The 21752-nt window shown below is 40.8% G+C and overlaps 1 protein-coding gene across 1 annotated transcript in view; it reads right to left on the bottom strand.

Moving 5' to 3' along the window:
• WNT7B (Wnt family member 7B) overlaps positions 1–21752 on the bottom strand; it is an 87695-nt gene that overhangs the window by 26723 nt on the left and 39220 nt on the right. The window contains exon 2 of the mRNA XM_039708358.1: positions 15857–16083. Coding sequence (XP_039564292.1) covers positions 15857–16083 — 227 coding nt within the window. The remainder of the gene's footprint in view (positions 1–15856; positions 16084–21752) is intronic.

Here is a 21752-nt window from a genome sequence, read left to right on the forward strand (position 1 = left end):
CACAATATGAGCATTATGTCAAATAACTGTGAAATAATCACCTCTAGAAATACCTTGCTCTACACAACATTTCATGGTAAGAGCAGTGAATATGGAGGACACCCTGTTCAAACTGAGAAATAGTGACAGCAGGACTGGGAGGTCTGAAAAGCATTTCAGGTCATGGAGAAACAGCTCCTGTGTGCCTAGGACAGCACTTTCCAGGCACAGAGATGGTTATGTTTTCTTGTCTGGTGACTCTGCTCTTCAAGGTGGCCTTCTTCTTAAGAAGTGCATAGACATAGACAAAAAACTTACTTATGTTTGACCCAAAAAAGGGAACTAATTTGTGTCAAATAGTATACCAGAATGTTGTCTTCTGTAAAAATTCTGCACAGAAGCACAGCAGAGAGGTTCTTGCTGCATTTTCTGGGAATTCCCGTTGGATTTTCTCCTAGAGGATGAAGCTATGAAGATTGTCATACAAATCTGTAGCTCATGTAAATTCCTGGCATGGTTTCTAATGCCTGGCAGGATACCTTAGGGGACCAACTCAGCAAGTCAAATTCCACAAGCAAGTCACTTGCACTGTCACAGGTGACCCATCCTGCAGGTGTGTTTGGTGCATTCCTGGCAGGGCAGAGTTTGGAAGGGGACACAACAGTGAGAGTTACGTGGCTGTTTAGGATGTTCTCACTCTCTGAATGTCTCCCATAGCAGCAGATGTGCCTCGCTGGCTTTATCCCACTCCACCCAGCCCTTCCATGGTGGCTGCAGCAGAGGGGCTGGGCTGGCAGCCCCCAGCATGTGTCTGTGCTCTGCTGTTTCTGCTCAGAGGTCACATCTCCTGGGCTGCAGCAGACAGGCTGGGCAGTAACCCTGCAAGTCACTGCAGTCCTCCCTCTGAGCTCAGAGGTTGTGGAAAGAAAATGAGAAAGTTCTGGTGGAAGGGCTGGGTTGAAACTTGCTTTTGAATTTGCTTAAATATTTTCCAAATGCTCTTTGACACTGCTTGTGTGGCTGCATTCACCTTTCTGATACATCTGGCTTGCCTGTACATCTTGCTGGGAGGAGAGACAGGGTCAAGAAAGGATGTCCACCCTTTGTGGTGTTTAAAGGGTCCTTGCCTGGGAGTCACATTTGTAACCCCAGGGAGCAAGACACAGCACAGATCACACATATGAAAGAGATTTAAAAGAGTAAAGAGCTCAGAGAAGTTTGGATACATACACAAAGTTTAGATTCTGATCCAAACCTCTCTGGTTTGCAAAATGAGTTTGGAAGCATCGCAAGAGCAGTCTGTTTTTTCAGTTCTGGAGTTTCTGGTCCTGACAAGAGTTGGGAAGTGACAAGATTCACATAAACAAGGAATCAATTTATCTGAATCTTCTCAGGACTTAGATACTGAATCAAAGTTTCATCTGAGCCTGCCCAGCTAACCCCACTGGGTCAGGTTATCTGATCTAGTAGGCAAGTGGTTGCTGTTTATTATTTGTGTTGTGTTGTTTGTGTCTTGCCACAAACTGAGCAAGCTCACCCTAAAATGGGGATCCAAACCTGCAAGAGACTGACAAATGGCAGATGCCACAACAACCCTGCAAGCTACTTGATGAAAAAACTGAATATTATAAGAATAAAATGATCACATTTCTAGCCCACAGTCAATTATTTTAAGCAGTATACCCTAGAAAGGAATGATGAGTTTTAAACAAAGACAAGAAGAAAAATTTGTAGGTTTTTAAGTTACTCCAGCTTCAGACCAGGATTCAGGCTTTATGACCAGAAAAAGAGGAACAAGGCCCTTTCTGCTGTACATGAGTATTTCAAGAGATAGATTGGTATTTAATACCAGTCTTCAAGATGCTGCTGATGTAAAACTGCTCCTAAAACCCACGAGCAAGTGTCTCTACTGCAAATCCCCATTAAAGTGAGAAATAGGTCTCACTAAATAATCTTTCCAGCCCCCCACTTTGCAGCAGCTCGTTTCCAGATCTGAACTTTGGAGCTGACCCCTGCCTTTGTGATGGGCCAAACCAAAAGCCAGATCTGAACACCGCTGAACTCTGGGAAAGTTCAAATCTATCGTTTGTGGTTCAGGTTCAGCTCTAATTAAAATGGACCAGTTAGAAAGGCAAATGTCTTAAAACCAAAACAAAACAAATGTTTCACGTGAAAAGTTTTGGGTCGGGCTATATGGTACCAAGTAGTGTTTTTGTCTGTCACATGATGTCATGTTCTTCTGGTTAACACAAACTGACAGCATGCACATGCTGCTGTGTGAGATATTCCACGCAGACACTTTGAATCCAACTTCAAGAAGAAGGCAGCAGTCATGGAAGTGCTTTCATGATGTGCAAAACCCCATCAGCAATCTTCCTGCCACTCAGCTCTGAGGGTAGGCTGACACCTTTCAAACTTTCCATGCCCATCCCTTCCAGCACAGCAGTCCAGGGTCTCTCAAAACACAGTGTCCTGCCTTCTCTGAGTCAAGCTTATGCCTCATTATGTCACCAGTATGTGGATTATTGCCACTAATCCCTGAAAACAAACAACAAGGGGGTGCTGCAGAACCTTTGGTTGCATAAGAGGGCAGGGAAAACCCAGCTAAATCTCCTGCTCAGTGCTTCTGTTTATACTATAGTTAATACGACAGTGTAATAATCAAGATGGTTGATCAGTGGACAAGGGGAAAGCAAACAAAAGGGAAGGGAACTTGGTTTCAGCATTACTGAACTGCTGAAGTGAAATAAAATGGGAGACAGCAGGGAGAAAGAGGAAGTGAAAGAGGGAATAATTCTTAATCCCCCATTTCTTGTGTCAGGATGTGCACCAGTAGCTAGAAAAAGAGGGAGCACAGACAGGAGGATTTACTCAAAGAATCACAGCACACATACAAAAAGTAACCAGAATTTACTCTCCCTGTGGGCTTTATTCTGTCCCTTTTATGTTTGTTACATGCAAGTACTGAACATCAGTATTTTCTCCCTGCGAAATTTGAGTGAACAATTACCTGAGGTTTTCAAACATCCTTCTTCTGCAAACTAAGCTAATAATCCTACTAGGCCTCTTCTACTGGGATTTTTAACTTTAGTTTTTGTTTTTTTTTTTTTCAGGCCTGGACTCACTTTTTAGAAGATCATATTCCTCCACAATATGTCTTTCTTTTCCTTTTTCTTTCCTCCTTGAGTAAGAAGACTTTAGCAGCAACCAGTTTTGTTTGAGGACACATCCCAAATGTTTAAGTAGAGGTCAGTGCCCAATCATTTCAATTCCTCACTGAAATTAGTCATCATTATTTTCCAGAGAGCGAGATATGAAGTGACTTGCCCAAGGTCACAAAAAAGGGCACAGCTGGGAGCAGAGAACAAGTCCATTATCTCCTGGTTCATGCTTTTTACCATAAAATTTATTTTTTACCATAAAATGATTGTTCTTACATTGAACTAGGAGACACAGGTATGTGAAAAAAGGATAGGAAGGGAATGGTATTGAGCTTCTCAATGTGATTACTTCATCTCAGCTCAGATAAAGAGAATTAAAAATTATTTTATCCATTCTGCATGAAACCTTCTTGAGTTAAAGAATATTCCAATGTTTTCACTCAGGAAATATTCAGTTCCTTTTCACTGGTGAAGTTGTAACTAAAATAACAATCTAATTAATCATTCTTAACAATATACTAAATTTTATGTATGGCATAATTTTAAAGACACCGTAACAGCAGAAAGCAGTAAATGACCTACCTAAGCAAAGGAATGAGACACAATATTATATTTTTTTTCTGCATAAGTTTTGTGAGGTTCATGAAATAGGATTTCCAGAAAACTAGTTATTACTTTGAAATATTCTTTAAAGCCAGACGTAGAGTAGAATGGAAATAGATACCAGCTCGTGTGCTACACATGATCATGTATTGCTGGTTGAAAGAATCATGTGGTATTTTGTCATTGTGACAAATATGGCAGAAAATATATGCTTGTCAATTTGTGCTAATCCTGCTCTGAATATGGAGGATCCAAATGCTTAGGGATGAGAAACAGGAAAGTTTAGGAAAGTTCACTACCTTTACTATGCCCCTAATGAATACCCTGTCTGATTCTGCCTGGGATACTAGCATTAGCAAGTTTCCAAAATAGAGACATCAAGATTATCCTTCAAAAATTCCCTGTCAGGTGCCCACCATTGATAGCCAGAAATGCCTCAACTTAAAACAGGAATGCACCAGTGCTCTGGGCTGGCCACCTTGGATTTTGGATCCTGTCATTGCCCTTCACCATTACTGATTTTTCCTGCTTCTGGCCCATCCCTTTTTCTTTCCCTCTCCCTGCACATGCATTTATAGGTCTGCTTCACTCTTTCCCACTTCCTCACGTCCCTAGCCAGAGAGTTGAAAGGCTTCCATTACAAAGATTGAAAACATACTCCATATTAAATGTAACAGGATAGTATGACCAGCAGGTCTATGTTTCAAACACATTCAATTTATATCACAACTGAGAATAAAGAGCAGGGGAAGCTACTTGGTGGGTTGCTGGAGGCTGTGGCTTCCATTTTTTTTGTGGAACATGTCTCTGTCACTTGCTAAATAGGTGCACCATCTGGTGGTAATTTTGGACTCCCAAATCTTAAATTTCCAAAGAGCAGTGTTGGAGCTACGCCTGTGGTCGCAGCATTTATTTTTGGGTTTTGCCACTATCTGTCTAAAAGTCCTGAGCTAAGACAACTTTTGCAGGTACTGCTGGTGATTGAGTACTAAGAATTGGTAGGACTTTAAATAGGGATCAAGTTTCCATGTCTGCCATGTGGGGAAGCAGGTATGGCTTTATGAGAGGACCAAGTGCTCCCCTGAGGAACTACATACATAGAGATGGAAAAATTTCAAACACAAAGAGAATTTAGGTATTAAGGGAGTTTAAACTCCCAGGATAGGCAACAGGGACCATTGTGCACTCAAATTAAGATGCAAATCACCCTCTGGAAGTGTTTCTCTCTGTTCTTTGACCATACAAGGAAAACAGCCTGACTAGGTTCCTATCTCAGACATCTCAAACAAATGCCTGGAGCTGTGTGATGTGAAACTGGGCCAAGGACAAGAAGTGAGGAAGGGGCTCCTCATTTTTCTGCCTTTGTTTTCTGAAACCCTTTAATTCAGCAGCAGAAAGGAACCACTTCTACCTCTTGTGCCATTCTCCTCAGGAACTGCAAGGTTGCACTGACTGTGTCTGATGGGACTTAAAATGGAGATCTCTTCTGAACAAGATGGCTGAATAAAACAGAATATGAGTTTCCACATTTTGGTGAAGAAATGAGTGAACAGGTAAAAATAAGTCGTGATCCATGAGTGATTTTTTTGTTGTTGTTGTTTTAGCAATGTGAGTAAAGCTGTAAAGTCTACAGCATTTCTGTGCATGTCTGTTGAGCTTCCATCTAGAGGGAGCAGAGCCTTCTCCCAGTGCACCAGTGAGCTCTCTGGGCTGAGAGCAAACCAAAAAGACACCTCAGTAATTCAAGCCCATTTAACTAACATCAGCTAAGTCTTAGGAATCATCCTTCTCATACAATCCCAGAATAGGAGTTTGAACCTCTGCAGTGGAGAGAGCATTGTAGATAGCAACAAACTCCACTTGTGGCTAAAAGCAGTCTAGGGTCACTCCAAGGGGATCTGGGATGGGCAGAAGGACCCATCATCAGCTTGATCTTGCATGCTGGCTTTTACTGTGACTTCTATATTCTGCAAATCACTTTGTTTTGCCTTTAAAAAGAGGCTTTCAAAACCTCCTTAATAGCACTTACAATGGAGGGTTTAAAGTTAAGCATGTATTGGATAAAAAAAGCATGGCTGGAGTCAGTTCCCAGTTTGAGTACTGAGAGAATGACTACCTTAGAATGCTAGATTCACTTTTTCAAGTCTCCAAATAATAGATTATAGACTCCTCTTGCTTGCTTGCTTTATTTCTTTTTTAAATTTTCCTCTTCTACCATAATATTCTTCACAGTATGAACATCAGTAAGAAATAAACTACAGTCATGCACAATTTAATCCAATGCTAAAAGGTCAGGCATGATACGCACGAAGGAAATTTTGTCAATTAGAAAATGAGGTATTTGTCAGATGTAATATTTTGCAATACACCAGCCACTTTGTTAGGAAAAGAAATTGCTCGTGACTGGAGGCACGATGGCAAACTGCATGGATCAGTGATCTAATCCTGAACGCTAAAATATTTGTTTGCAAACCAAAATGTGCAGATAACAAATGCTGTGCTTCTTGTAATGTTTGCACATGCCTCTCTCTGCATTTCAAGCTTTTCAATTTAGAAACAGATCATTTACCAAACAGAACCTATCCCTAAGAACAGAGGAGGAAAGGGAGGGATGCTGCTACACATGTAACTCTGAAGTCTAATGTTATGTTTAGCCTGTCCTGCTTGGTGTAGAGGTTGGACTAGATGACCAAACCTATCATCTGTAATTCTAGGGAAGAGATTTTGACAACACACTTAACCGCAGTGGTAAAGCTCAGGGAATCTCCAAAGTCTTTAGAACCTTAAGTTATTAAGGCACCACACTCCAGCAGGTGCTGTCCTGCACTCCCTGTCACCCTCCATAAAGAACTTCCCCTGCACTGGCAAGGTTTGGCAGCACCTGCCTGTTTGCAAAGTTGCTCTGCACTTAAAAAGTCAAATGTTGTATGACTGATTGTCATTTAACTAATTGGGGTTTAGCAGAGTCCCTCTGTGAAATTCAGCTTCACTTTCAACTTCTGCTCATAACCAAAAGCCAGGGGACTTTTTAGTGGCAAAATTTCTACTGACAGCAACAGGACAAGAACTTGGCCCCTGTCCTTTTGGATGAAGCCCAGCCCCACTTTATTTGACTTTTAATGTCATTTGTTTTCCTGGCTTAAGCATGCATTACGTTCTAAGCCATTGACCAATAGGACTGGGATGCTGAAGTAACTAATGAGTCAGCATACTATGGAACATTTGTACTCAGCAATTTCATTAAAAACTGATTAAAAAATGACATTAAATGAGCATTAATGTTCCTTGGAGGCACTTGGAAGTAAGGAAATGCCAAGCTTAAAGTTATGCAAAGTTAGCCCTGTGCCCAAAGTTTGGTACAGAATTCAACTAAACCATAGCCTAGAATTTGTACACTATCTTTTCCACAGGACTTCTGACTGACTCATCCCAAGGGAAACCAGAAAAGCAATATGGATAATGTTACCCTGAATAGCTGCAGACAAAGCTAAAAGAGAAAAGGAGGATTTTTGTTCTGGCCAGTGCTGAGCAGGAAATGATCACAGATCCAAGCCCCCATCACAGGTTCCTGCCCCCTTTCCACTACACCTAAGTACACAAGTAGGATAATCAAATGCCAAAACTTAGGAGTACCCACCCCTCTCCCCCCAAAAAATGTTTATTTTCCATACTGACACTTAGATGGAGCAATTCCATACCATGAAAAGGTCCATTTAGTTTTGAACCATGGGCATGATGTGTTAAAACCCATCCCCATTCCAGTGCATTGGTTTTTCAGGAGACCTGAGGTTTAGGGTCACGGGAAGACAGTGTGTTGTGCTATATGATGTTTCCTACCAAGCTGTGCAGTGCTGTGGGCCCTTACATCCCAGAATACCCATGGAAGCATGTGAGAGCAGAGTTCAGGAGATCCAGAGACTTGAGTCTCCCAAGTTACAGTTCTTGGCATTAATTTACATCAATGCATGGAACAAATTTAAAATTAAGTGTTCTGAAAACAAAAATGGAATTGCTTACAGTCAGGTATGTCAGTGTATTTAAATTTGAAAATGTCTACAGAAAAGCACCTGTTCCAAGAAAATCTTCACTTTTATATGAAACGGAATGAAGCAAAAGCCCTTTCCTTAGAATGGAAATTCCAGATTTCATTGAGACCAGTAACCACCATTCCTAATCCAGCTGCAAGCCACACACAGTTCACCAAGTAATTGTATTACCATACTAGTGCTGTGTTTGGAATAAGGATATCTGCCTTTTAAAGAAAGTCTGCTGCCAAATAGGTATATATTTAAATGGCAACAAGAACATTTTAATTTAAGAGAACTTATACTGTTCTTCACACACATGACCCTTGAGGGAAGAGAAAATACAGTTGAGCTATACTTGAACTAAGCAGTAAAACCTTATGAAAAGACAAGGAAGTGGAGAAGATAAATTGAGATATATAAACATCTGTCTGTTCATGGCTGGAAATTATTATATGCAGACTATATATGCTTTTATTTTTTTTATAGGGAGACAAAGAAATAAGGATTATAAAATTAATGTGGCAAAATGACAGTTTTTCTAGTAAAGCAAAACAAAATTTATTTCTGTCAACTCTTAATTTACAAATGGTACTGTCCATTTATGTTTGTATTTTTCTTCTGTGATTTACAATGTATTTTGAAAACATTACTAAGGCCTTCCTGAATCATTTTAAGGTTCTGACATATAAGAAATTTTTAAAACACAGAGAAATTATCACCCACAAATGTTCAAATTGATTCACCAAGCTGGGAATCCTCCATCCTATCAAAATAGGATGTTTCTGTAAACAACAATACTTTCTTAGAATAGAAAAGTATTCTTCTTTTTCTAAAAACATCCAAGTTACAAACATAAAGAGAACCTACTGCTCCCACAATAACCTGTCTCCTCAGTCAAAAAAATTCTACAATTTCTACAAATTCTTAGCACCTTAAGGGTTTCATAACTTTTTTACTGCTCCTTCACAACCTCAGCTGCCGCCAGCTGGGAGGGTTTATTTTCTTATTCTGGTTTGGGTTACTGTCTTACCTTGTTACTTGTGATAGTGAAAAGCTTACCCAACCTTCTACAGTAAGAAAGCATGAACAGTTTGAACCAACTCCTCAGTTTCCCCCAAAGATGGTAATGCAAACTGAAATGCCCTCTCACATACTTTGCCTTGTTGTTGCTACGTTATCACACCTTTTCCCCAGTGCTCAGCCTTCAGCTGAGATGAAGTGCTCTGAGGAAACTGCTCTGCTAAGGCAGCTGCCTCTGAGGGCTTTTCTCACTGCCTGTAGCCTAACTCAGACCAGCTTTGGGTGGAGCAGCTCAGCTTTGCTCCAGCATGGCCTTCCTACCTCTGTAAGGCAACTTGTGGGACAGTCACTGGCACACCAGAGTCCTTCTGCAGTAATATATAGCAAATAAGTGAGAATAAATAGATCAGACTTGCTTAAGGTTAAAGATATTTTGGTTTCTTCTTCCACCAACAGCATGCCAGTTGTGAAAATAAAGGTGCTGTTTGAGATCTTTTAAGAGGAGGCTTTGCAATGACTGTTTGCAGGGTGGTAAATCTTTCCTGCAAAATGAACATGTGGAGGAATTTCACAGATTTTGGGGGTTTTATCTCTTTGCTGCCTGCCTCTATCTACCACTTACCAAGCTGCTAGGGATGGAGGTTCATCATGCATGTCTTTTTATTTATTTTTCTTTCCATTCAGGCTAATAATGAGAAAACTCCCTCTCCAAATAACCAAGAAATATACAGCTTATTTTGCACCGCTCTGCTTCTATTGAGTTATGCTTGCTTAAGACACAGATCATTAAATTTGCCATGGTATTCATAGTTTAACTAAATCAAATGGGCAAATGCAATGACTCCACATGGCATCTTGGGAAATGGACACCAGCAGTCACTCCAAGCTGGCTACATGAGCAATAAAGACACAGTTTGGATTGGTCCTACATCATCTTCTGGGGCTGCACACATCCTCAGTACAGATTGCAGCCAATTGAATGCATCCTGTGCACCTCTCTCCCAGAATCCCTGACAGTCCACTGTACTAGGAGCTGAAAGCTGATGCCATGCCCTGAGAAACCACCCCTCACACTGGAAGGTTTTTATATCCTAGCACAAACAGAGAAATCCAGTTCAAATTACTGAAAGCAGATTTATTTCTGCTCTGTTGGTTGAATGCTCAAAGAACATTGTTGTCTGGGCCCATGCTATACGACAACAACAAAAAACCCCAAATTTTTCCACATTAGGTCCAAAAGCCACTGTGCAATTGAGGTTCCCACAGCTGACAAATGCCTAAACCAATCATAGCACCTACTGCTATGACAAAGATAATTACTGCCTTTCCGTCGGTGAAGTGTGTACCCTGCTCTGTATCATATTTAAAATAATCTAATTCCAACTCATTTTCCCCCTCCAAATTGTTTCCAGCTGTACAATTCCTCTTTTTCCCCCATATTGTTTTTATTGGATATAGTGCAAGTTCGTAAAGATAGATTTTCCCATAATAAATACACAGATGTTAAAATAATAAACATACAGTCAACCTGATATATGAATATTACTAAGCCTTAACAAACATATAACAAACAACATAAATCGATTTTAAAAAATTGAAAACGAGAACATAAAGTAGCAGAGAAAGAAATGGCAGGAGAAAATAAAGGCAAAAAGCGAGCTAGAAATGTACTTACTTTAGCAAACTGTCTGGATTCATTTATGGTTCCCCTTTATTGACTTGCTGATAGCATTAAAGCACAGCTATGGTTGTAAAGCATTCCTAAGAATGCCGCCTGTCTTCATGTATCGCAAGTTTTCTGCTCACACTGAAAGCCAAGCTTTCCAAGCTGGCCAACTCATACCACACTAGACACTACTGTGCTAGATTAATCCATCTGCTTGGGCCCAAATATCCATTTTTGGAGAATAATGAGCCTCTCTACTCCTCCCATTTTTGGTAGGAAGTTTTTATGAACATTTGGCATCTCGGTTAAACCATCATCACAGCCCAGAATAAAAATGACTGGATTCATATGTGGAATCCAAATTTAATTTAGCCTATATATGGCCTGAACAAAGGATAATTTACTGGCTGACACCCCCTCAGCATGTAAGATAAGATGCCAACTGCTCCTCCATGACTCCATCACTTAGATATCTTTCATGCCCAATTCCCATGTTTCTTCAGGCCTGCAGCTGAAGCAGGGGATCAAGAGGGGACTGACAATGTTACCTGTTTCCAGTACAAAGAGAGCAAGAATCACCGTTGTTTATGAGTATCTCCCCTTCAGAAGTTGTCCCCCTCCCTTTCCCAGTCTTCTGTTTGGAATTAGCCATCCTCTTCCCAGTTTATGTGTGCACGTGTACAAGTGCATGCTTGTAGAGAACTGTGACATTGAAGTTTATGTTCTGGTCATGTTTGCCAAAAGCCTTCTTCACCTGGGAGTTAATAAAATCCATGCACAGATTTTGTTTGCTGCTTAAAGTGTAGGTTTTTCTCCTATCCCTCCCCATTTCTGCCTGGAGAGTGGATCAAAAGATAAGTGAAGGGGAAGAGACAGGAAACTTCTTAAGATCTTCTCCTCCTAGACCTCCCCTGGCAAGCAGAGCTGTAACTTCTCTTCAGATGCATCCTTTCAACACACCAGAAAATTACAGATCAAAACAAAGGGTAAGACATTAAAAAAATACCCAAAAACAAAAACCAACAAACAAATAAAACAAAACAAAACAAAAAAACCAAACCAAACAAAACAAAACAAAACAAAAAAAAAAAAACCAAAAAAAAAACCACCAAACTTCAGAACTCCATTGGGTTTGACCTACTTGTTAATATTTCCCTGTCAGGTGTCCAATTTAATGATTTTCCAAATCACTGCACCAGTGAGACAGCCAAATACTGCTAAACCATGCTCATTTTCCACATCATGAGTCTGAGAAAGGAGACAGGTACAGATCGCTTTGGATATCTTGACAGATATATTTTTCAGAACACCAGAACAGCTCCGTTTTGCCCTGTGCTCATCTTCCACACCATGAGACAGGTATCCTGAAAGGATACCTGTCTCCTGAAAGGAGACAGGTACAGATCACTTTGGATATCTTGACAGATATATTTTTCAAAACACTAGAACAGCTCAGTTTTGCCCTGGATTTAGCACTGGTAAGAGCTGCCTGTTCATAAGCACTTCAGTTTAAAGGATTCCAGTGGAAAGGGTCAATGCACAAATAATTAGCCAGAATAATCCACTGTCAAAGAACAACAGTAGGTTTCATTTATGTTATTGATTCAGACTTCATTCTACAGAGCCTGCACTGCTTACTTTTCCTGGGGGAGTTCTTTGCTTTCAATGCTATTAATGATCTGCAGCTTTCAGAGGCGTGTAAGTGACAAATTGCTCTGCCCATCGTTTGGGGGAATAGAGACCTAGTGCTGGAGCTCTTTTGTGTCAATAACCTGACATGACCAGAGGCTTTCCTCTTCCAGATCAGGATTCTTGCTTTCAAAATGTTAGAAGGGCAATTATCTTTCAACAATGATTACCAGTAATAACATTTTATGTATAATTGGTTTTTAATTAGTTTAAAAATATCTCATTTTTAATTTTTGAATTCATTTGCTTAAGAGGCAATCTTTAAAGAGGCTTAAAGCAAGAAGAATGAATGGAGAGTACAGAAGAGTATGTGAGAAGCTGACCTTAAAGCTAGGGATGAATGCAGGAAAGTGTCAAATACAAAAATGTACAAGGACAGCATGAGCAAAGTAAGTGCAGGATTGACTTTCTTTGGGGATGGCATGACTGTGGAAGAGTTCCCAGCTATAAATATATCAAAATAAGCTATGCATACACAATACTTGGCAAATTCATCCCATGCTACAGCCTTTGTTCATGCTAGTAATTTAGATTTCTCTGTCACTTTTATGTCTGCCTGCTATAAATCTTTCACACCAACATGAATGCCCCATGATTTCTACAACTGCTATTCCATCTTCTGGACTATTTCAATTGTTTTTAATATAGATTCCATGTCCTGTATTGGTGATGCAGCCCTCATTCACTGAAGTACCTCTGAATAAAAAACTTCTCACTGATCCATCTTAGAGTTTAGCCAATAAACTGAGGACTTCTCCTGGCACAGTAGGGTCCCTAGAAATCACCTGGGGGGGCATGTGTCCCTGTGCCATGTCTTCTGGCCTGGTGGTGGGTGGAAAACATGCATGGTTAGAACATAAAGGCACCCAAGAGGTGATGGTAGAAACAGATGTACATCTGTAGGAGAAACCTCATGTTGGGTGAGTCTGAATGTTTGCTTTGAGTTTTGAAGGGGGAGTGTTGCATCAAAATACAAATTAGAATAACCATAAATCTGTACATGTCAGTGTGGTGGTAGAGTCTTGCTCAGTGGCTAAAGAGTTGGTCCTCTCCTCCCCATGCAGCAAGAGAGTGGTTAATATGTCATCACTGCTTATTTTCCCTCCCTACCCTGAGACTTGATTAACTCACCTTCAGTGTTCATCTCCCCAGGGGGTTCTGGGACAAAGCTTTCCTTTGGGTGAAGTGAAAAACATGCCTGTCTTATTTAGTCCTTTCTCCAGTGTGTTCAGGAAGAACTGAATGGCTGGTTTAGTGTTTCTGTGTCAGTCACTGGTGTGTTTTGTTGCACATGTGAATATTGTGCTTAGAAGTATCTTGTACTTTGAAGTAGTTGGGTTTTTAAGTCTTTGTCCATTTTTTACCTTTTTCCCCCTTGCTAGTGTAATAACACCACTTCCTAAACCGTATCCTTTTCCTAGGTACTGACCTCATCATCTCTGGGTGCTACTCCAGTAATAAAAAAATAAAGAGCTGTGGATTATGGGATCCTTTATAGACCTGCATGGAACTGATCTGGCTCGGCTGGAAGGGGCCATGTAAACCTTCTGCAACTGTTAGAGTCTGTGTGGTTTCACACCCAACAAATGTCAAAGCAGAACTCAGCTGCAACAGCCAAGTTTCATCTGTGTTGGGTTAACCCATAAAAGAACCCACCAAATTCCACATCAGCCATTTCAGACTTGCAAGAAACCACCCAGCTTCAGTGAAGAGGTCAAGAATATGGTAAACATTTTGGCAAATAAGGCTTGAACAGTGGCTCAAGAAAACCCTGGTTTTTTTCTAACTTTGTACAGTCTGACCAGCCTGATAGCTGGTCCATCCTAATGACAAATAATTTCTGTTCCTTGTAGCTCTTACTTTGCATACAAACATTGAGACTGAAAGAACAGCTACAACTTGTCCTCTTTAGGCATTTGAACTGCCCTCACTTGCAAAGTTTTGGAGGATGAAAGGAGTCTCTCTGGTGAAGAGGATTGCTATGCACAAGCACACTGGTGGAGGTGGTGAGGCAGCACAAGATCTCTCAGCTTGAAGGGGAGAGCAGAAGTGGTGAAAGCCTTTTCAATGAAAGCTTTGTGATGTCACCCACTCTGGTACAACCCTCCAGAGTGGCCCTTCTCAGGCCGTAAGGGATCTCACAGAAGGCAAGACAACTCACTTATCTAAGGTCAGGGCATGCCTGCAAACTTTGGCAGATGAAAACAGAGCATGAAGAAGTACAGAATGCTTGGCAGATGTATATTTTCTGACAACAACATAATTCTGGTTACCAACAGAAAGCAAACAAACACAATACCAGCCAAGGAGAAAGGAGAACCAGACCATGATTCTAACAGTCAAGACCAGTGACTAGACTTTTTTCTGGCTCATTTAAATTTGAAGGTAGAAGTCAAAAGTTAGGTTAATTCCTGAATATGATGTCTTGAGAATGTAATGTAAAGCTCACAGAATATGACAGACCCTCTGCAAATCTAAGTCAACTGCCCAATGCCAATGGATTTATTCCTTTACAACACTTTACAGCTGAACCACTGTGTCCTTAAAGCACCCAGACCTCAACCAGACTCTAAGAATTGGATGTTCTTTCAATAAATATTCAGTTCCCTTGTTGACCCAAACATACTTCAGTTTTTGGTGTTCATTTCACAAGGATATCAGAAAAATACCCTGACACCTTGACTACCACTAACTACCAAAGCACCATGTGAGTCAACACCTCTTTGCACAGATGAAATTAAATGTTATGCCTTTTTTCTTACAGTTTTAATGAGATCTCATGTCTGACCACTCTCAGCTGTATTGGAAGCACAAGACTCACCCAAACCATTGAATGTAAGAGGAATCACCCAAAGAAAAGTGGGATACAAGAAAAATAGGCTACAACCCCACTGAGAAGCTTAATGGTATCACTTTGAGTGCCCTTGAGAGAGCCACACAGTACAACATGTTACAACCTAGAGCAGCAGACAGGAGAGTGGGCAGCCCTTGGGGGAGAGAGAAAAGGTCAGGAATAAATTAAGGATACCCATCTGGGTGATGAGGAAAATAGTGACCTCAGTGCTGAAAAAAAATTTACATAATCTCCCCTGTGAAACAGTACCAGACATAGGGTAAATGAAAAGGTATTGATTTAACTTCTGCCAGCTAGCAGCTTGTCAGGCCAAGGCCATGTATTATTTTCTTTGAATATGTTTCCTGCCTCAAATCATTCACAGTATTTTCTTTGCAGCATGATAGAAACACTAAAATGTATCATTGTCACATACTGGAAGGCCAGTGTTGCATGCACAGTACTTCCATCAATTATTTGGGACTCTCCCATTACTTAAGCTTCTGGGAAGTCTGCAGAGGGATTTTTCTGAGTTGCTTTTAGTTAATTTTTGATTGGCCATAATATTCACCACAGTTATCATGACAACATGTAACAAGACAACAGTTGGAAACACTTTTCATGGGCTGTGACCTTGGATGGCTGTGCAGGCTCTGAGGCCATTGCTGGGTCTGAAGTTGCACAGATATGAGCGACTTCATCTACAGATCACTGGAGATTCCATGTCTCTTGCCAGTTACTTTTCACAGAGTGGAAATGCACAATTGTCCTGGAAGCACCACTGCTGAGCTCTGAGGGTTATAAACTTTGCAGGACCATGGCAGGAAATGTTAAGAGAAAGCCAATCCCTACAGCACCGTGGCAGAGACACCCTTACCTACTCGAAGCTCTTGTCCAAAGACTGTTTTCTCTCCCAGCGCAGAGCAGTTCCACCTCCCGTACCGAAACTGGTACTGGCACTCATTGATTCCCATCTGTGCCCCTTCCCCGATCACGATGATGGCATCGGGGCGGCTCTGGCAGATCGCGCGCTGCCGAGGCGCCAGGCCTGGGATTTTGTTGCAGATTATATTAGCTCCTAAAGCCACCACGGATGACAAAGCTCTGAAGAAAAAAGCAGAAAGAGACGTTATAACCAAGTTGAGGTGGCCAGGTGATGCTGTGTGGCTGGCAGGGTGCTGTGCACAAGGGGAATGGTCAGAGGTTGTGTTCCTGTAATTGTGCCGACTTGGCACAATGCCGCTGGTCTGGTATAGCAGCCTGGAAATCTTGCAGTAATTCCTGGTCTGGTTTGTGCCAGAAGGAAAAAAGAAATTTAATTTTGGCACTTTTGTTTCCAGTCCTATACAGAGACATCATCTTGTGAAATGGATGTGGAAAGACTTATTTAAAATCGAAATATAGTGGTAAGCGATCATCCACAAATCTCTGAAACTACTTTGAATGCAGGTTCAGAATTAGTGTTTTAGTTACTGCAGCCAGTTCATCCACACCTCATTTGAAACTGTTAAGCACAATTTAGAAAATTACTTGACACTACCAACACTCTTGTCCATTATTATGCTCAGAGTATTGAATGATTAATGAAGTTCACCAGCATAACTGTGCTTTTAGATCTGGCAAACATCATAGAACACATAGGAGTTATCCTTAATATGTGCCATCCAGGCTAGAAGCATTTGCAGTCCAAGTATATTTTCAGAATTCATTATGAAGTTTGCATATAACTTGTACCTGCCATATGTTTTCACTTGAGCACATTTATTTTTCATTTTTCAGCCCACTTTTCCACATCTTCACAGGCTCATTTTTCAACATCTTTACAGCCTACATTTTAAATGGTAATACTTTGAAAAAAAAGGACAACGTGGGTACACATTCAGTGATGCCTCTGGTCACATCTACCTGCCAGGCCCATGGAGATGGCTCTGGACAAGCAGACTGACTGCCCCATGATCCTCCTTCCCCCCTTGAATGCCAGCCTAGGCCTTTGACCTTAGTGTTAAAAATTTCCCACTGGAAATGCTCCCTTGGGGAAATGCTGACTAAACAAAATTAAAGAATGATGTAAGAATTTGTCAACTCCACCACAAGGTAACTGCAAAATTGCATAAATGCTGCATTTCAATTAAATCAGAGAATGAATTTTGCCATTTCAATAAGATACAGTAAAGCCAGAGCAAGGAGGGTGAAATTGAGAGTTCTTCCCCAGCCAAAATGAAAAACTGCTATTCCTGTGGAATGGAAATTCCATGATGATCCACTCTGCCTTTAGTAGGTATTTTTGCATCTTTTCCAAAGTTAACAATCCATGAGAAATTCACCACTTGTGGGTTTTGATTTATGGCGGCGGAGGGGGGTTATGGATGTAGAAATGAGGTGTCACCCAGCACATGCATGCCCTGTTGTTCTGTCTATTAAGCAGAAGAAAGAACAAAAGGTAATTGCAGTCTGACCACTCCCAGTGTAGGAGCAGGAGTGCTCAGACCTGCAGCTTTAATTTGTGTTCCTCTGGATGCTGAGCAACAAAGCTGGAGCATCAACTGGAACTAGAGAGTCCCTGAGATTCATGCAGGTTTTCAGCTAAGGTGTTTTTTCAGGCAAAAAAGTATTTCTACTCTTTAAAATTAAAAAAAATATATTAAATTTAAATTGTGGTGTCTTTAAATTAGGACTTTCCAAGAGATGTGATAATCTTAAAAAAGTATTGTGTTTGATAGAGGTACAAGATTCTCTTTACAGTGACTTATGACCTTTATGTTATGGCTTCAAAAGCTAATGAAAAGCACAGATTAAAGTATGAGTATGTTTGGTTTTTTTTAATCACACACTTTTCAATATTGAAAAGTAAAAGTGCTATTTTCTTTGAAAGGTCATGGAGCTTTTCTCTCTCTGACTTCATCCACTTTCCACAGAAAGTAGGATGGATATTCTGAAAATATTGCAGTAAAATACAAAGGAAAGCATTTTGCCTTAATAGATGATGTGTCAAATTCAGAAACATGGACTCTTTGATGATACTAAAATGCTGTGCCCCATTCTTGCTCCATTCCCTCCACCTGGCTTTGCCCAGTTCTCTGGGACAGACCAGGTGCCCAGGTTTCCTGCAAGACCTTCCCACCTGGTAACACATTTCCACTGACCCTTCCAGGAAGATCTAGCTCTGAGCACATCTATGGTTGACTCCTAAGAAAGAGACATGCACAAGGCACTCAAAATTCCATTTGATGCTTGGCACATGCACAAGACACACAGTCCTGGTCTTGTAGCTGCCTGATGGTCACCAAGTTACTGAGGCTATGCTACTGACTTACTAGCAAAACTTACACAAAAAAATATTTGAATGCTATATAAATACTTTTTTAAAAATTAAAAAATTGATAAAAACTGTGAAAACACTTCCTGACACATTTTTTTCTAAACTGCTGGGCTTCCACAGTTTCCACTAACTATTCTCAAGCTGAGCAGCAAAAACCTTACGACTTTCAAAACAAAGGAAAGCAAGAATTGGCCACAGCCTCTAAACATATAATTTTCAGTTAAGTTGCTTCCTTCATACATGTCCCTGTTGTCTCATAATTATGTTAAAGAGTATATTTTTTGGACTCCCATTGTTTTTTGGAGCAGGCCTTGGTAAAAGTATTTTAATACAGTGGGTCGGTTTATTCACCCAGAAAATCAGCACAATTATACCTGCTTCAGGAGGTATTGTGAGGGTGTTGTGTCATTGAAATTATAATTATTGTGTGCTTGTGAAATGTATTCTAACAATTAAACTGCAATTATTGGGGGTGGAAGGGGTCTTGGTTTTTCTATTACTTCCAGAAACTTCCCCCTCTCTGGCCTGAACTTACCAGCATATTCCCTCAAACTTATTTAGCCTACTTTTAAATTGTTACACTGCCAAAAGAAATGCTGAATCATGAAACTGAGGTTTTGGAAAGCTTTATTTTTATTAAAGAAATGCACCCAACAGCATTTCAAGCTTCCTCTCCTCTATTTCTTGTGGTGTCCCTCAGTTTGTGCATCCATCACACATTTGGGAGGGTTGTGATGTGCTCCTGCTCCTTGGCAGGTTGAAGGCTACACTATTTTTTCTCAAAGATGAAGATTGTTTCAATTTACAGCTGTCAAAAAGCAGATCCTCCATGCCACATTTTGGCATCTTCTTTCATCTAATCTTTCTTTGTGGTGCAAATTGCCTTGATTCTTATCACCAGAAACTCCTGAGTGTGGCATTTTGTTAAGATTTCTGATGCAGTTTACGGTAATTGCAACCATCCTGCACCACAACAGTCTCCACATGGCTCAGAGTGCTCTGCTGGGTCATCCACACGGGCTATTCAATTAAACACCATTCACATGGCTTATCCAGATAAACAGTGAGTGGAATAATGGCACATTTCCTAAGGAATTGGCACTAGTGTCTGGTATATGGAGAACTTTGATATTTCTTCATGCCTGTGCCATTAATCCAAGGGAAAGAAACACCAGCACTGAAATTGAGCAATATCAATAAACAGAGTTATGCCCAAATTCAAAAAACAACAACAACAAACAAACAAATCCCCCACTACCCCCAAAAAAATCTCCAAACACACAGGAAAAATCCAATCAACCCAACAACAACAAACAAACAAACAAAAAGCCCACACACAAACAAACAAACAAAAAAAAACATCGGATCTGAGCTTGGATAGGACCTTGCAGTTTAAACTCCCATCAAATTGAACCTGATGAACAAGATTTTGGAAGGCTTGGTTTCCACATAAGAATTCTTATCATCAGATTTTTTATCATTTGAAAAAATAACTAGGACTGGGTCACAGTAAGCAGAAAATCATGGTGGTGGGAGACAAGTTTCAGCTCATTTTCTGAAATAATGCTTGCTACTTAAGCAAAGAAAGATGAATCCTGTCACAAAAAGAGACATTTCTCCTTCCAAATGTATTTCCTGTTACAGTTATATCTCCTTTGTAGGACCTAAGCAACTCCAGCTTCCCTTTTCACAAAGTGAAATTAAAATTATTAGATACTCTAAGCGAGTCATAAAAGTAAAGGTCTTTGAAGTGCCTCAGAAATTAAGCACTAAGTCCACTTGACTTTTAAGAACTGTTTGTTGGAAAAGAAATGTACTCCTCATTCCTGGTTGGCTTGCTTGAGTCTCCATTTTATATTTGCAAAAGCAAGCATTCACTTAACTTAAGCATGAGTCATTTCATTGATTTCAAATGTTATCATATCCTTGCAACTTCTGATTAATTTTACATATAAGAAGGTCATCATGTGAACTGCAGTTTACAGAGTCTTTGCATGAGTGGAAAACATAAAAAGTAAATCCAACTGTACAAGCACATGAGAAGAAAAAAAAATTAAATTTTAGTTTTGTGAAAAGAATCTAAATTTTGATAAAATTATGAAACAGAACTGTCTACTTATAGATGATTGGTCAACAGTAACTGACCAGTCTTTGGAGTTCTCCCCAAGCTCCTGCACAGGCACAGATGTGTACTGAGATTTGTCCTGGGAGCTTAATATACCATTCTGACAAATACATGACAAAAGATGTAAAATAAGAGCTTAAACCAACAACACATTGCATACAGATGAAACACGTAAGTTGATTTTAACCTTTTGATTAAAAAAACTAAAAAGTTGCTTTAAAAATTCTCTGCCAATCTGTGATCCCTGGGCAAATTACATTTTATTGGAGCCCAGGACTGGTGTCAAGAATTTCTTCTCCTCCAGCACCCTCCCTCACTTGCATTCCTGGCTGCACAAAAGCACAGCATGCACTTCCCACCAATCCAGCCCTGCTGCAAGCCCCTGGATAGGCAACTGTAGGATCACTGTGATCTCATCCCAGCTCTGCTTTTTGATATTCACCTGAAACTGCTGCTGGGCAGGGGGTTTGTTTTCAGCAAGGAATGAAGGGATTTAGCCACATGAGCCCCATTAACAGCAGAGGAGTTGTGCAGCTTTTTGGCACACTGTACCGAAAGCTTACTCCACCATCTCTGACAAAAAAAAAAAAAAATCCACATAGTAGGTTCTTTGTTAGCAGGAGCCACCGAGGTATTTTGTGGTGACATTGCGACACATCTGAAACCGTACACTGCTACCAAATGGTTGAGTTAATTAAGAATTCCTAAGTAAATATTTTGAGTCCGTATCAGTTGCAGAAATTGGCAGGAGTGTCCTGGGCTCTGAGTGCCATATGCATGTGTTCAGGCTTTCAGTTTTGTTTTGCACCCTGGCTTTGGGCAATGGATGTTCAGCACTCGTGTGATCGGAGCGGAGATCCAGCGAGGCTGCGTGGTCCAGCCCTGTGCTGCTCTCCCCTCTGCTGGGGCTCCCCACCTGGGGGCTGCACACACACCTCTTCACTCCCACCAAGTGAAAGGCAGAGATTTTCTTGAGGATTTCACCCAAAAAAGTGCCTGATATCCCATGCAGTGTTCTTGCTGGTACAGCCAGGAATGAGCGCGGTGGGATGGGTGAGTTGAGGGATGACACACACAAGGGCAGAGCCTGTCCTGGGGCAAATGCCTGCTTGAGAGAGGAGTGGGGGCATGCCCCCCATTCCTCTGTGCCATAGGGATCAGGGAACACCAGCAAACCCTTGGATCACAGCCTCCCCCACCTGCCTGGCTGTGAAGCCAGCAGTGAATTGTCAGGCTTCAGCAGAAGGAGGGGGGACATTGCCTGAGATGCCTTTCACAGATCAGCAGCCAGCACCAGCCTTTTGCAAATTCCTGCTGCCACTCAGCAAG

Source organism: Passer montanus, unplaced genomic scaffold (genome assembly GCF_014805655.1).
Source record: "Passer montanus isolate IOZ18808 unplaced genomic scaffold, ASM1480565v1 scaffold20, whole genome shotgun sequence".
NCBI lineage: Eukaryota > Metazoa > Chordata > Aves > Passeriformes > Passeridae > Passer > Passer montanus.